Consider the following 14,863-nt stretch of genomic DNA (forward strand, 5'->3'; position numbering starts at 1 on the left):
AGGGGCCGGGAGGTTTGCAGGTGTGGGTGTAGCGAGTGGCGTAGGGGACAGGGCGCCTCCGGGTTCAGGATGCAGCCCCCGGATGAGGCCGCAATATTTTCCTTATATGATCGGGCCCCGTGGCAGGCGGCGCCGCCGGCCCGGAGCCTGAGAGGATTATGAAAACGTGTTAGGCGAAATGGGGCCAGGGACCCGGGGGTTGGGAGGTTAGGGGAGGCAGTTAGGCTAAGGTTTGGGTGTGGTTAGGGTGGCCCCTGCCGCTCTGTGAGCCCTGGTCGATGATGACGGGACCACTGCGCAATCTGAGTTCTGGGAACTAGGTGATGGAGCGTGTTCTGAGAACGGACTGAGACCGAAAAAAATAAAAAATAAAAAAAATAAAACTCAACATTCAAAACACAAAGATCATGACATCCAGCCCCATCACTTCATGGCAAATAGATGGGGAAACACTGAAAACAGTGGCACTCTTTATTTTGGGGGGCTGCAAAATCACTGCAGTTGATGACGGCAGCCATGAAATTAAAAGACGCTTGCTCCTTGGAAGAAAAGCTATGACAAACCTAGACAGCATATTAAAAAGCAGAGACATTACTTTGCCAACAAAGGTCCCTAGTCAATGCTATGGTTTTTCCATTAGTCGTATGTGAATATGCGAGTTGGACCATATAGAAAGCTGAGCACTAAAAAATTGATATTTTTTTTTTTAATTGATAATTTTGAACTGTGGTGTTGAAGAAGACTTGAGAGTCCCTTGGACTGCAATGATCAAAGCAGTCAATCCTAAAGGAAATCAGTTCTGAATATTCATTGGAAGGGCCAAAGCTGAAGCTTCCATACTTTAGCCACCTGGTGTGAGGAACTGACTCATTCCAAAAGACCCTGATGCTGGGAAAGATTGAAGGCAGGAGGAGGAGAGAACAGGATGAGGTGGTTGGATGGCATCACCACCAACTCAGTGGACACGAGTTTGAGCAAGCTTCGGAAGTTGGTGATGGACAGGGAAGCCTGGTGTGCTGCAGTGCATGGGGTCGCAGAGTTGGACATTACTGAGGGACTGAACTGAACTGATTATGCATGTGTGTTCAGTCATGTCAGTCTCTTTTTGACCCCTTGGACTGTAACCTGCCAGTCTCTGTCCGTGGGATTCTCCAGGCAAGAATACTGGAGTGGGTTGTCATTTCCTCCTCCAGGGGATCTTCCCAACCCAAGGATGGAACCCGCGTCTTCTTGCATCTCTGGCATTGGCAGGCGGATTCTTTTACCACTATGCCACCTGGGAAACCCACTGCCCATATGCTGTACTTGGAATGCATACCTTTAATTAGCACAGTTCAGAAGCCTTCAAGTTATCCTTGACTCTTTGTCTCAAACCTCACAACCATCAACCACCTCTCTGAATATATATGTACATACTTATCAGAATCAGACCTTACTGTGATTTTTATTTTTATATCCCTGATAGCTAATCATGTTGAATGTCTTTTTAGGTGCTCATTGGCCATTTGGTGTATCTTCATTGGAAAAACGTCTATTCAGATCCTTTGATCCTTTTAAAATTGAGTTTTCTTTTTAGTGTCTAGTTGTAACAATTCCTTGTGTATTCTGAATACTAGATTCTTACCAGATACATGATTTACAAATATTTTCTGTTATTCTTTGATTTATCTTTCTTTTTCAGGATAGCATTCTTTGAAGCATAACAGTTTCAAATTTTGGTGAAATCAGTTTATTTGCTTATGCTTTTGGTGTCATGTCTAAGAAGCCATTGCTTAAGGCAAAATTAAGATCTATACCTATATTTCCTTCTAAGTATTTTATGTTTTGAGGTCTTCAATTTGACTCCGCCTCGAGTTAACTTCTGTGTATGATCTGAGATAGGGGTTTCGTTTCCTTCTTTTGTATGTGGATATCCAGTTGTCCTAGCACCATTTCTTTAAGATATTTTTGCCCCCATTGAGTTGTCTTGGCACCCTTGTTGGAATCAATTGACTGTAAATTTGAAGGTTTATTTCTGGACCCTCAGTTCTAGTTCTGTTCCATTCATTATGATAACTTCCTACATTGCTATGTGAAGTCTTTCCTGAGTCAGATGGTTTTCTTTGAGCTGTATTCATCTTGCCCAGGCTGCATACTTATTAACTAGGAGCCTTAGAGTAATAGTGATTTTCTGGAATTCTCTTTACTTGGGAAATGCTTTCTTAAAAAACACATTTTAAAACTTACCAGTTCTCTGCTTAATTGATATTTTCTTTGCCCTTGTGGAGTTGTAAAGGTCAAAATCTCTAAATCATGACTTTCTTTGTCTGTTTTCTTGACTCTGCTTATAGCTTTCTGTTCTGAATTCATGTTTTCCTCCTAGGGAGCTCTTTTAAGCCCCCAGGGAATTTGAGAGTGAGATCACGTGAGTTACATACATTTGAGCATAATCTGGACTTTGAGCACTGCATGGACTTTTACTATAATAAAGCCCAGCTTTGATCAAGTATATCCATAGTTGACTAGCATCCTGGCATGTGGCCTGAAGCTAATAGGGCCAGCTGGCAGTCTTCTTGTGACTTGAATACCATGCTGGACCACACAGGTACCTTTTCATCCCAGACTATTAATCTTAGAAGTTCACTTTCTAATCTTAGAAGCTGGAAACTCTCTTGGTGGAGCAGGAAAGTGGAAAATAAATTTCTTGTTGAGGCTGTGTAAAGATTGCCTTGAATAGCTATAAAGTACAGGTAATTCAATTTGTCAGCTTTTCCCAGTCAGTCAACCAGGTGGTCGTGAAACTCCAACCAGGCATGTATCCTCTCAAACTCCTTAAACACAGATTCAACTTTATCGTTATTCAAGTACCTGTGGTATGTAAATACTAATCCATGTACTCACTCTCAAAATACCACTTTCCTGTTAGTTTAACAGTTGTTATGCTCTAGTTCCTTCAAGATACATAGCAGTTGGATAATAAATACATAATTTTTCTTCAGAATTGTAAAATAGAATACTCGGTTATTTTGTGCTTTCTACTGATTTAACAGATATCTGTACCCCTTCATTGTGCTGGGAAGTGTGTGAAGCATTACTTCTGTCAGTGTTTTTGGTGACCTCATCACTCATATTGTGTGTGAAATCTCACCTTTTTGATTGGCTTACGACCGTCTTCTAGGTTTTCCTCCTGTGGGGTAGTCTTATGTTTGGACTTAGCCAAACATGTTAGCAGTCAAACATTTACTTTTCCATTTATTCAATAAATGTTAGCAGAAAGCCTCTTCTTGAAACTCTGTATGCTCTGGTAGTTGCTGACGATACAAAGATAGAGACCAACAGCCTCAGTCTCTACACCTAAGATGATGTTACTTCTAACTCTAGAATTGCAGCAGACCATTCTTACATAAGACTGTGAGAATGTATATAGTCATCCATTCGTTAAACCAGAAAACCTGTTTGTGCCTACTACGTGCTATCACAGTTGGACTTGCAAAGATCAGGAACAGCTTTTGAGAGGATGTGATGGTTGAGCTGAGCTCTGGAGAGGGTCAGCCAGCTGAAGGGATAGTGGGAAAACCTTCCTGGCCAAGAGAGCACCAAGGCACAGAAAGAAGGCTCATATGGCAAGAAGGCAAGACGGGGACAGAACCAGACCTTGAGACGTTGTTCCTTGAGGTGGGACCTTGTGGGCCATGTTGACAATTTTGCCTCTGTCTTAAGAGCAGAAGGAAACCCCTGAACTGTTTGAACCAGAAGCCTCTTACACACAGCATGTGACTTAGTTCTTAATTGGACAAGGTTAGCTCTTACACAGATTTGATTTTGAGATAGAAAATGTTAAAACTTTTATGCTTCATCTTTTGTAGAGGGTGCTTTAGAATTACCTGCAGGACTTGCTAAAACAAATTTTGGGGCCCCACCCCCAGAGATTCTGTAGCTATGGATGGTGTTCAAGAATGTGAATTCCTAGTAACACCCCAGAAGATGCTGCTGCTGCTGCTGCTAGTCCTACCCATGGACCAGATTTTGAATAGCAGTTATTAGCGCCATGGAACTAACTCACCTCTCTTTTCTTACTGTTTTCCTCATGTGTAACCAGCAAAGGATCATTTTTAGTCATGTAATAACAAGAAACATTTTTTATTTCAGGAGCTGTATATTATAGAAGCTACTTCCGGGCTATAAATTATACTTTTTCTGTGTACCATCCATGTGTATGATAGGTGATTCTGTGAGGTGATGTGGCAGTATTTAGTAACAGTTGGTGTTTCTGCAAGAGTAAACCTACTTTTATTGAATCAGGTTTTTTTTTTGCTTGTTTTTCTAGATCTAATTACCTGTTTAGACACTGCATCCAGTTTTTTGGAACCTGAGTTCAGGTATGACTATATTTGTGACTTTTTTTCCTTAAATGTCACTGTTCATCTACTTCATCCTCATCTTATACACTTGATTATATAATGCACGTTGTATGACTTATAACCGTTGTTCTAAAACATCAATAAATAAGAACTTATTTAAAGCCACTCAGTTGTCATGTTTAAGTTTTGCTTTACTCATAGCATGTGAATCTTCTCTACAGTGGAAATATAGTTTGGATATACTTTAAAAGTAGAACTAGTCAATCTTCAAAATCTAGTAAAAACTCCTTGGAAAGATAGAAGAGCTGTTTATTTCTGCTCAAAAAGAGTTAGGTAGACAGTTGAGGCTGTTAGAGGAGAATTCTCTGTTCTTAGCCCAGTGGCATTTTTACTATCATTTCTCTGCATTACACCCTTGACTCTTGCCTGGACTAGGATGAACTCATAATTGGTTTCCCATTTCTAACCTTGGCTGGCTTTTTTCTGCCATTCACATTCTGCCAGGTTATTTTTTAAAATCTGTGTTCTATCACTCCTCTGCTTTGAAATACTATTTCAAAACTTACTATGACAAAACACCATCCCTATTTCTTAGCCTGGTTTTCAGGGTCCTTCACAAATTGTCTGTAGGCCATTTTTCTAGTCTTACATTGAAACGTCTCTGGATTATTTATACTGCTCTGAGCTCTCAGAACTTTTGTCTGGAATCACTTTACTCTTCGCTGCTTAGTAAATTCATTTTCGTCTTCAAAGACCCATCTCACTTACTTCCCCCAGCTTGCTGCTACTCCCCAAAGAAACTTCATTTTATCTTCAAGAATGGGTTCATTTTATCTTCAAGAATGAGTCTCCCTGTGTGAGCTGGGGGTGCTCTTCAGCCCTCCAGGGGGATCCTGGTCAGCAGAGGCATTCCTGGTGTCAGTGTGTGTCGTGCAGCCCTCCCAGAGGGTCAGCTGTCTTGAACCCCCCGTGCACCAGCTCCATCTTCCCCACCCAAGTGCACGCTGCCATCCTCTCTTGCCTGGACTACCTAACAGTGTCTTATCCTCCACTCATGGTCCTTACACTCTCTTTTCTTTCCAGGAGCCAGAAGGACTTAAAAAAAAAAAGCACAGTCAGGTTATGTGTAGACACCATTAAAATCCTTTAATGACTTCCTCTTTTAGAAATATACCCCCAAGTCTCTCCCCACAGACCCCCCAGCTTCTGTGTGGTCTGATCCCTGGCTCCTGTTCCAGGCTTCTTTCAGACTAGCTGCGCCTTTCTCACCGCACTCGGCCTGCATGGTTTGTCCTTGGTCCAGACCCACACGAGCCACCCTGCCCAGGGAGAGGCTGTTTCTCCTGGTTGGAGCGCATGTCCCTGCTGTCTCCAGTGATGGTCTCTGGTTCCCTGCTGAGGCTTCGCTTCCTCAGAGCCCCATCCCTTGGCCGAGGCAGTTGCCAGAGCCCCACATATGAACACAGAAACTGGAGCCCAGCCGCCTCGGCACGGCTGTGTGACCTGGAAACACAGCTCCTCGGTGTCTTCATCTGTAAAATGAGGATAATGATGGTACCTAGCATGTAGGGTTTTTACGTGGATGACCTGAGTGTAACTCAGAATGCTGCTTGGCGCATAGGGGGTTTGTCAAACATTCATAATACTTTTGTGAAGTTAGAGTCCTTCTGATTATTTCACAGAGTACCTTTTCTTTACAGCAGAAACGTAATCCCATTCTTTGATTTCATGAAGTATTGGCTTAATACTTAATACTTCTCCTACCATGGGCATATAAACCCAGAGAGGACCGCCACCATGTGTCTGGTTGACCTTCATGAACCCCACCCCTTGCTCAGCCCAGCACTTACAGTGTTACAGACATACATACATGTAAATATGTGGAGTGTGTAGGTGGATGAGTGAGTAAGTGAATGAATGCCAAACATTTTTTTAAAATCACGTTAAATTTGATCAATAGAGGATGGGTGAAACAAATTATAGTTCATCCACAAAGTCAAGTATTATGTAGCTTCTAAGTATTTTGAATTGCTTTTACAGCAGAAATATGTCCACCATTCATTATGAAATAATCAAATCAACATGTAGAATATGAGGTGATTTTTGTGTATATGTGGGTGAAGACATGTGTAGATGGATGGAAGAAAGTCTTAAGGACCTCTTAGAAGTGGTGGTTCTCTCAGGGTGGTGAGATTATGGTATTTACATTGAATTAAAAAAGGGTACGTTATTTTTTGTTTTTTTCCCCAGAAAGTACAGCAATGTATACCATTTAACTTGTTTTTATTTCACAGCAAGTACTGCCCAGCCGGTTGTCTGCTCCCCTTTGCTGAGATATCAGGAGCCATCCCTCATGGATACAGAGATGTAAGTTGGTTGTAGACTTAAGTTAAAGTGATGCCAAAACTTCTCATAGACAGATGTGTAACCTATTGTTTATCTTTATTGTGACTTCTATTTTCTGACAGTTACTTCTTTTTAGTAATATGTAATGTTTTGTTCTTTTTCTTCTGCTACAAATCAATTCTATGTTATATTACCAGTCATCTACCCCCTCTTTATTAAGAAAACTGCCCAGATCAAATAATTTCTAGAGGAAGTGTAAGCGTTTTGTTTATGAATCATCAAAAGAAAATGTGGACCTCATCTTGTCTCTTTCCTTCCTGAAGTCCTCCCCGTTGTGCATGGCCGGTGTGCATGCAGGCGTCGTGTCAAACACTCTGGGCGGCCAGATCAGCGTCGTAATCAGTAAGGGCATCCCGTACTATGAAAGCTCTCTGGCTAACAACGTGACGTCCGTGGTGTAAGTACACGTGCTGTTTGTAATAAATGTGCTGCGTGGGGTGGGGTAGGGCCGAATGACGCCTGAGCAGCATCGCTGGTGGTGGTGTTCATGAGATAACGCTTGCGTGACAAGGACTCACGTGTGTGTCCGATGTCTGAGTGGCTTGTTCTCCAGCTGACAGGGTGGTGGTCATTTGGGGGGAGTAATTTGTTTCTTCTTTCTGAGCATAGAAAGAGCCCAGAATGAGCCTGGAAGTTTATGGCCAAATCTCTACTTCATTTTAAAGATGAGAAGGCATAACTAACTACTCTGTTCCTGATGCCTGTGTGGCCCAAGATGGATTAAGTTAATTGAAATGCACTGAATAGAAGTCAAATTTTGACATAAATCAGAGATAGTACTATTATGAATCCCTGCCATCCCGAGAGAATATTGTAGGAATGTGTTTTCGTTATATTTATGATCTACTGTTTCACAAAATCTAAACGAGGTATCCAAAGTGGGAGGAATTGAAACCCCGAGTAGAAGCATAGCATGGGTGATCTGTCTGTAAACCTTACATCTCAGACATGCCCGGTCCTGCAGTATAATCGAAACCAACTTCTCTTTAGGTCCTGGCCAGTCTCCTTCAGAAGCCCAGAGCTCCACACTCAGGACAGTGGAGAGTTTTACTGTAGAAAGCCAGTATCTCTGTTGCTTACTCTTTTTTCATTTTATTTACAACTTTTTAACCATGTAAAAACCATTCTAAGCTATCTGATCACACAAAGCAGGCGACTCCTGGACTGTCATTGGTCCATCCCTGCTATCGATAGAGTCAGCTACCTTTTCCCCTCTGGTTTCTTCTGGATGATTTTATGCAAGTTGTTTCATTCCTTTCCTCTGTTCTACTTTTAGAAAGAATTTTTTTTTCATGAGTTCTTTCTTTTTTTTTTTTTTTTTTTAATAAAGGACAAGTCGCATCCACTTGTGATGGTGTGAATGTTGTGCTGAAGGCAGACGCATACGCTGCTGATTTGGATGGTTTTATCCCTCCAAGTTCCTCAGGGCTCCTAGACCTGCCATGTGGTGAACTGATCACTTGTCCCACCCATGCGCTCTCCCCAGGCACCTATCCTGCCAGTTACAAAACCCTAATGCATTGCTACCTTGTAGCACTGAAACATTGATTTCCTGTAACAAATGTAGTCTCTTCTTAGTAGTCAGCTTTTCTTCTGTTTGCCCCTGGAAGCTTGAGCCTCCTTCTCCAAGAAGATCACCTTTTGTTTTAGAGTCCCAAAAAGCAATTGCTGTAGAAACATTTTAGAAATATGTTAGTCTTATGAGAAGGAAATAGAATACATACTTATGAAAGGTTGCATGGATACACTTGCATAATCATGTATGAAACTAGGCACTAGATACTTGAAGACAAAATTATTTATGCTGATTTCAGAAGTTGTTCTGCTTAATTAGAAATGTGACTCCTTTTTTGCTAGGAACAATAGCAGTTGTCTAATATATAGCCATAGACTATTCTTAGTAAAATAAAAACAAGAAAGTTTTGCTAAGACAAATATGAGGAAGTCATGTGTTGTATGAATGTCACCAAAAAAACCTTTCTCTCTTTCAGGGGACACTTATCTACAAGTCTTTTTACATTTAAGACAAGTGGTAAGCCTCTCATGGACTTCATAACTTATTATGATTTATATAAATTATATATAATTTATATTTTAATTTTTGAACACCGTATGTCAGGCACTTTGCCAGTTTCTAGGTTTTGTTTTTTGTTGTGGTGGTTTTTTTGTTTTTTGGGTTCTTTTTTTTGCACTTCCTCATTTAGTACCACAAATAACTCTAGGAGAGAAAATAGATTGTTGTTTAGTCACTCAGTCGTGTCCAGCTCTTTGTGACCCCAGGGACTGGAGCACACCAGGTTTCCCTGGCCTCCACCATCTCCCACAGATTGCTCACACTCCTGTCCATTGAGTTGGGGATGCCATCCAACCATCCCATCCTCTGTCACTCACTTCTCCTGCCTTCGATCTTCTCCTGCATCAGGGTCTTTTCCAGTGGGTCAGTTCTTCGCATCAGGTGACCATATTATTGGAGCTTCAGCATCAGTCCTTCCCATGAATATTCAGTCCTTCCCAAATCAATTCAGGGTTGATTTCCTTTAGGATAAAATAGATACTTAATAGTTTAATGAATAGAATAAACTGAAGGTTTTATATTAATAGAGAAATGATCAAGAGACCATGAAAGTTTCCTAAGTAAAAGGGATTTTTTTTAATATGTCTGAAGAAATTAATTAATCAACAGAAAATAATGAGTGCCTTTTTTCATTTGTCAGACACTCTTCTGGTGCTAGTGAAACAAAAGTGAGCAGAATTTCCATTCTGGTAGTGAGATATGGACAATGAACAGTGGATAAGTAAATGAATGTTTACAGTGTACTGTCTATAACATTATAAAAGATATAGGAAATAAGGCAAGGAGCGAGGACAGGCACTGCCGGAGGGACTGGTTGGGAGTTTGAAGTGGGTTGGGGCCGGCCTCGTGGAGAAGGTGACGTCTGAGCAACACCTGGCGGATGTCGGGGAGCCTGTTGCCTGGCGAGGAAGGTGTCCCAGGGAGAGGGTAAGGTGTCGCCAGTGACTAGTGGGCATTGCTGTGAATGGGCTTCTCAGGTGGCTCAGTGGTAAATAATCTGCCTGACAATGCAGGAGATATAGGAGATGCAGGTTCAATCCCTGGGTCAGGAAGAACTTCTGGAGGAGGAAACAGCAACCCACTCCAGTATTCTTGCCTGGAGAATTCCATGGACAGAGGAGCCTGGCGGGCTACAGTCCATGGAGTAGCGAAGAGTCGGACACAGCTGAGCACACTCACATGCATTGCTGTGAATAAATAACGTCTGTGTGTTCTCTGATGAAACACAAAGACAGACCCAGAAAGCATTTGCCTGCTTTTGAAATCCTCTAGTATGGGCTATTGTCAGCACAGCAAATGTTAATTAAAGGTACAATTCAGAGTTTCCAATGAATAAGTATGTGTAGCTTTCTGAGTTTATTTCTGGAAACCGAATGACTTTCTTCTGTGTTTCAGGTTGTTATGGAACGCTGGGCATGGAATCCGGCGTGATCGCTGATGCTCAGATAACAGCATCCTCCGTGCTGGAGTGGACAGACCACACGGGACACGAGAACAGCTGGAAACCCGAAAAGGCCAGGCTGAAAAAACCGGGGCCTCCCTGGGCTGCTTTGGCCACTGATGAGTATCAGTGGTTGCAAGTAGATCTGAATAAGGAAAAGAAGATCACAGGTAAAAGAGACAGAAGTTTCTAGATGATTTATAATGCTGACTTCATTTGAAAATCTGGTGACATGTAAGAATTTCATAGAAAATTTGGTCACTGCCAATTTAATTATATGATTTTAAGTTTAGTTCTGGAGAAGGAAATGGCAACCCACGCCAGTATTCTTGCCTGGAGAATGCCACGGACAGAGGAGCCTAGCGGGCTACAGTCCGTGGGGTCACAGGAGTCACACACAACTTAGCAACTACACCACCACCAAGTTTAGTTTACTGGTACTAATATGACCGAAGAAGGTTTTATAAAGCATTGCAAAGGAGAGGAGTTAGTATTTGATTCTTATTAGTTTTTCTTTTCATTGTAGTAAGTTTTTTTTTAGGGTAGTACTAGAGTAAAGGGATCTTGAGGCATCTGTAATAACCATCTCCTACAGTCATTAAGTGGAGAAGGAAATGGCAACCCACTTCAGTGTTCTTGCCTGGAGAATCCCATGGACAGAGGAGCCTGCAGGGCTACAATCCCTGGGGTCACAGAGAGTCAGACACGACTTAGTGACTAAACAGCAACAACAGTCATTAAGAGAAGTTTGTGTTCAATGAGTCTATTTTAAGTGCTGCAAATAATATCCCACATGTATTAAGAATATCCCACAAGTATAAATTTAATTATTTAGAGCAACTTAACAAATGGCCAGAATAGTTCGTTAGGATTACTTTAGATAATTTTGTTAAAATTTATTTTGCTTTGGTACTAAAAATAATGCCAATAATCTTTATTCATCCCCAGGAAGTCATTCTCTTTCATAAGTGAGCAGTATTTTGCAGTGACATGAGTACAGGCTGCCAAAATACAGTAGTCCTTTCCTTACATGTGGTCATAATTCTTCCTGTCCCTCCAAGGGAACGAAGCCAAGGAGCAGTTCCTATTAGGATGAAACCTGGCACTTAGGTATGGTCCTGTGCCATAGACAAGACTGTTTGAACCGTACACGTTAGGGGTTAATGCTTCAGTGATGACCAAGCTTCAAGGATCCGACTGTGAGCTCTAATGAATGACCTTCCTGTTCCCAGGCATTGTGACTACTGGCTCCACCATGGTGGAGCACAATTACTACGTGTCGGCCTACAAGATTTTGTACAGTGCCGATGGGCAGAGGTGGACTGTGTACAGAGAGCCTGGTGTGGACCAGGATAAGGTAAAATGATCACTAAGGTATTTCTAAAGAGCATTTTTAAAGTGGGTGATGGGTAGGTGTGGCCTCTGCAGTGAGCCACAGAAGCTCTTCCTATGTGATACTGAAAATTAAATATCACTTGGTTTTGCTCTGCCCTCTCCTGGTTGTTTTAGGTAGTGTTGGTTACTGGGCTTCCCTGGGGGCTCAGATGGTCAGGAATCCACCTACTATGCCGGAGACCCGAGTTTGATCTCTGGGTTGGGAAGATCCCCTGGAGGAGGGCGTAGGAATCCCCTCAGTGTTCTTGCCTGGAGAATGGAGGGCTGTAGTCCATGGGGTCGCAAAGAGTCGGAGACGACTGAAGGACTAAGCATAGCGCACACGGATATTGGCCTTACCCTTCTAACATAGTTAGGGAATTCTCAGGGCTTCTGGGTCCTTTTTGATGGTTGTAAGGGTAAGAACTTTCTTGATTTCTTTTCCCAGTATTAATTAAATTGTTTAAATAATTCATTATTTACTGTAATTAATTAGTTTCTTATCTTCAAAAACCTCTCTTATCAGTCCACAGAATGGTGGAGATCCTAATTTGTTCCTAGATTTCTGCTCTCTAGGCAAGTTGAGGGGGGTGCAGAGGACAAGGCAGAAGGGTGTTAAATTATAGGATATTATTGAAAGATCATTTCAAGATCACCTCACCAACGTTTGTTTTAAAAAAACAACTGTTTTTTTTCTGCGTGGAGAATTTCCCTATCTCATTTTTCAGTTAGCCAGAAAATGACAGTCTGTAATGTGCCAGAACAGAGGCTGAGGGGTGGAGCGAGAGTAGCAGAGGTGGCCCTCAGCTGGAGGTCAGTGTCTTTCTCCTGGGCTCCCGGTCTTGATCCACCCACCGCAAGGGGCCCCTGTCCCCAGGGACAGTGGATGCCTCTCACCTGGAATTGAATTATGAGCACATTTTTTCAGTGAAACCTCCCCGTGAGTTTTGTTTTGATTTTATGACACTATCAGTTCTCTGTCGTATATATGGTATGCTGATATTTTCACTTGCCACTTATCTCTGTTCAAAACACTCCAGGGGTTCCTTTTAGTCTTTCATCTGGATCTAAACTCTTCAGCTGTTACTCAAGGCCTTCCTTCTTCTCTTCTGCTTGATATCAATCACATGAACTTCACCTTTAGTGAGCCTCCACCCCTTGAAGCAAATAACAATATTGTCTCTGTATGTAACTTACTTCTGCTTAATGCCCCCAAACTTGACTACTTATTATTAGCACATCCATATTTATTTGTATAGTAATACTTGTTATACTTGTGGAATAATTTTTATAATCATAAGTATTATCAATGCTTATATTTTGAAAATATCTTAACAAATTTCTGAAAAAATATTTTTGGGCTCTTTTTTGAAAGATAATTTCACTGAGTTTAGACTTCAAGGTTGGGACTTCCCACGTGGCTCAGTGGGAAAGAATCTACCTGCCAGTGCAGGAGACGCAGTATACAGCCTTTAAATCCCTGGGTCAGGAAGATCCCTGTAGTGGGAAATGGCAGCCCACTCCAGTGTTCTTGCCTGGGAAAGCCCATGGACAGAGGAGCCTGGTGGGCTACAGTCGATGGGGTGGCAAAGAGTTGGACATGAGTTAGTGACTAAACCGCCACCTCTAAGGTCAGAGTTCTTACCTGTAAAATGAGGAAGGGGTCTGGCTTATCAGTTCTGATCTGCTTTTCTGCTGTGACACACACAGCTATTCTGGGATGCAGTTAGGTCACTTGGAAATCATGTGATCTTTTCAAGGCTTACATTTTTGTGTTGTTAGGCAAGACCTGAGCAGCTTTAGTTCTCATCTTTCCCGACTACTGAGACAGTATTGTTCTAAGAACTCAACCCCGTATCCTTTGTCTATGAGGCTTCCCCCCTCTCTGCTGGCAAAGAAATGGGAACTGTTTTTATACAGTTTCTCCAGTAGGTGGAGATATATATCCCCATGTGTTTATTAGTGTGTTCACTTTCAATTTATTGACAGAAAAATTATGAAAAGTACACAGTAAAGCATTTCCTCTAAGACCTCAAATGTTCAATTATGCTTTACTTTAAAAATAATTTTATTTAAATGGCTGATGTTTCCACAGGAATTATTAATACAATATACTGTGCACTGCAATTAAAACCTTCTCCTCAAATTACCGTTCAACTTTTGTTATGTTTAAGTCATTTAAAATGATTTTTATATTCAGTATTTCCTTTTCTGAAATTTTTATGAGGAATGTGCAGCTTCTTAATAGTTTTTCCAAATTATGATTTATTTTCATACAAATTAATGCTTATTGTCATACTTTGCAGAGCTCTTTTAAGGCCCAGAGCAAAACCTAAAAGCATGTTTCAGTGCAGCAGTTTAGCCCTGGCCTCTGTTGATGTAAAGTATCAATTTTTTGTTGTTTTTTAAAGATATTTCAAGGAAACAAAGATTATCACCAGGATGTGCGTAATAACTTTTTGCCACCAATTATTGCACGTTTTATTAGAGTGAATCCTACCCAATGGCAGCAGAAAATTGCCATGAAAATGGAACTGCTTGGATGTCAGTTTATTCCGAAAGGTAATTCAACAATATGTTTAAGGCATCTTGTTTTCACTGCATTAATTAAAAATGACTTCGCTGTTCTCTGAGAAACTAATAATAATGTGCTTATCCTGTGGTTATCATATCTTCTTAGAGGGATTTTAAAAAAGAAATAGTTATCCCTATTAACTATCATATTAGATATCAAACTGGTTTCTAAAATTACAGGTGGAAGAAGAAAGAGCATCACTGATGAGACAAAGAGTTGGATTTCCAAATGTAATCTCAGCCTTAATCATTTATAATCAGGTCTCATGTAGTAGAATATTTCTATCATTTAAGCACTGATGATTGTAACAGTCATCTTAGCCTAAGTACATTTTACTTTAAATAAATTAAAAGTAGGCATAAGTTCCATCAAAATTATGTAATACTTTAATACTTTGTTTACTGTTATATCCCCCAAAACCACCATAGTGCCTGACACATAGTAGGCCCTCCATAAATATTTATTAAATGAGTTGAATGAGTAGTAAGTATATATATATTGTGACAACATTTTTATAGCTTTATCCTTTCAATATCATCTGGTATTTTCCTTCCTAAGAAGATTCTTTTCGGACAATTTGATTATTTAAAAACTCAGAAATCTCAGTATATTTGTGCATTTACTGCAGATCGCATTTATCATTCTGACATCTT

The 14,863-nt window shown here is 40.9% G+C and overlaps 1 protein-coding gene and 2 non-coding genes across 3 annotated transcripts in view; all 3 read left to right on the top strand.

Annotated features, from left to right (window-relative positions):
- The window catches only part of DCBLD2 (discoidin, CUB and LCCL domain containing 2), a 73,233-nt gene that overhangs the window by 43,913 nt on the left and 14,457 nt on the right, over nucleotides 1-14,863 (top strand). Inside the window, exons 4-10 of the mRNA XM_065913587.1 lie at nucleotides 4,307-4,358; nucleotides 6,635-6,707; nucleotides 7,010-7,143; nucleotides 8,738-8,778; nucleotides 10,216-10,431; nucleotides 11,494-11,618; nucleotides 14,047-14,197. Coding sequence (XP_065769659.1) covers nucleotides 4,307-4,358; nucleotides 6,635-6,707; nucleotides 7,010-7,143; nucleotides 8,738-8,778; nucleotides 10,216-10,431; nucleotides 11,494-11,618; nucleotides 14,047-14,197 — 792 coding nt within the window. The remainder of the gene's footprint in view (nucleotides 1-4,306; nucleotides 4,359-6,634; nucleotides 6,708-7,009; nucleotides 7,144-8,737; nucleotides 8,779-10,215; nucleotides 10,432-11,493; nucleotides 11,619-14,046; nucleotides 14,198-14,863) is intronic.
- LOC136152584 (small Cajal body-specific RNA 17) lies at nucleotides 56-198 on the top strand. Its single transcript, XR_010660256.1, has one exon. It is a non-coding gene; the product is annotated as a small Cajal body-specific RNA 17 (non-coding RNA).
- LOC136152581 (small Cajal body-specific RNA 18) lies at nucleotides 273-355 on the top strand. Its single transcript, XR_010660253.1, has one exon. It is a non-coding gene; the product is annotated as a small Cajal body-specific RNA 18 (non-coding RNA).

This window comes from Muntiacus reevesi, chromosome 21, assembly GCF_963930625.1.
Source record: "Muntiacus reevesi chromosome 21, mMunRee1.1, whole genome shotgun sequence".
Classification (NCBI taxonomy): domain Eukaryota; kingdom Metazoa; phylum Chordata; class Mammalia; order Artiodactyla; family Cervidae; genus Muntiacus; species Muntiacus reevesi.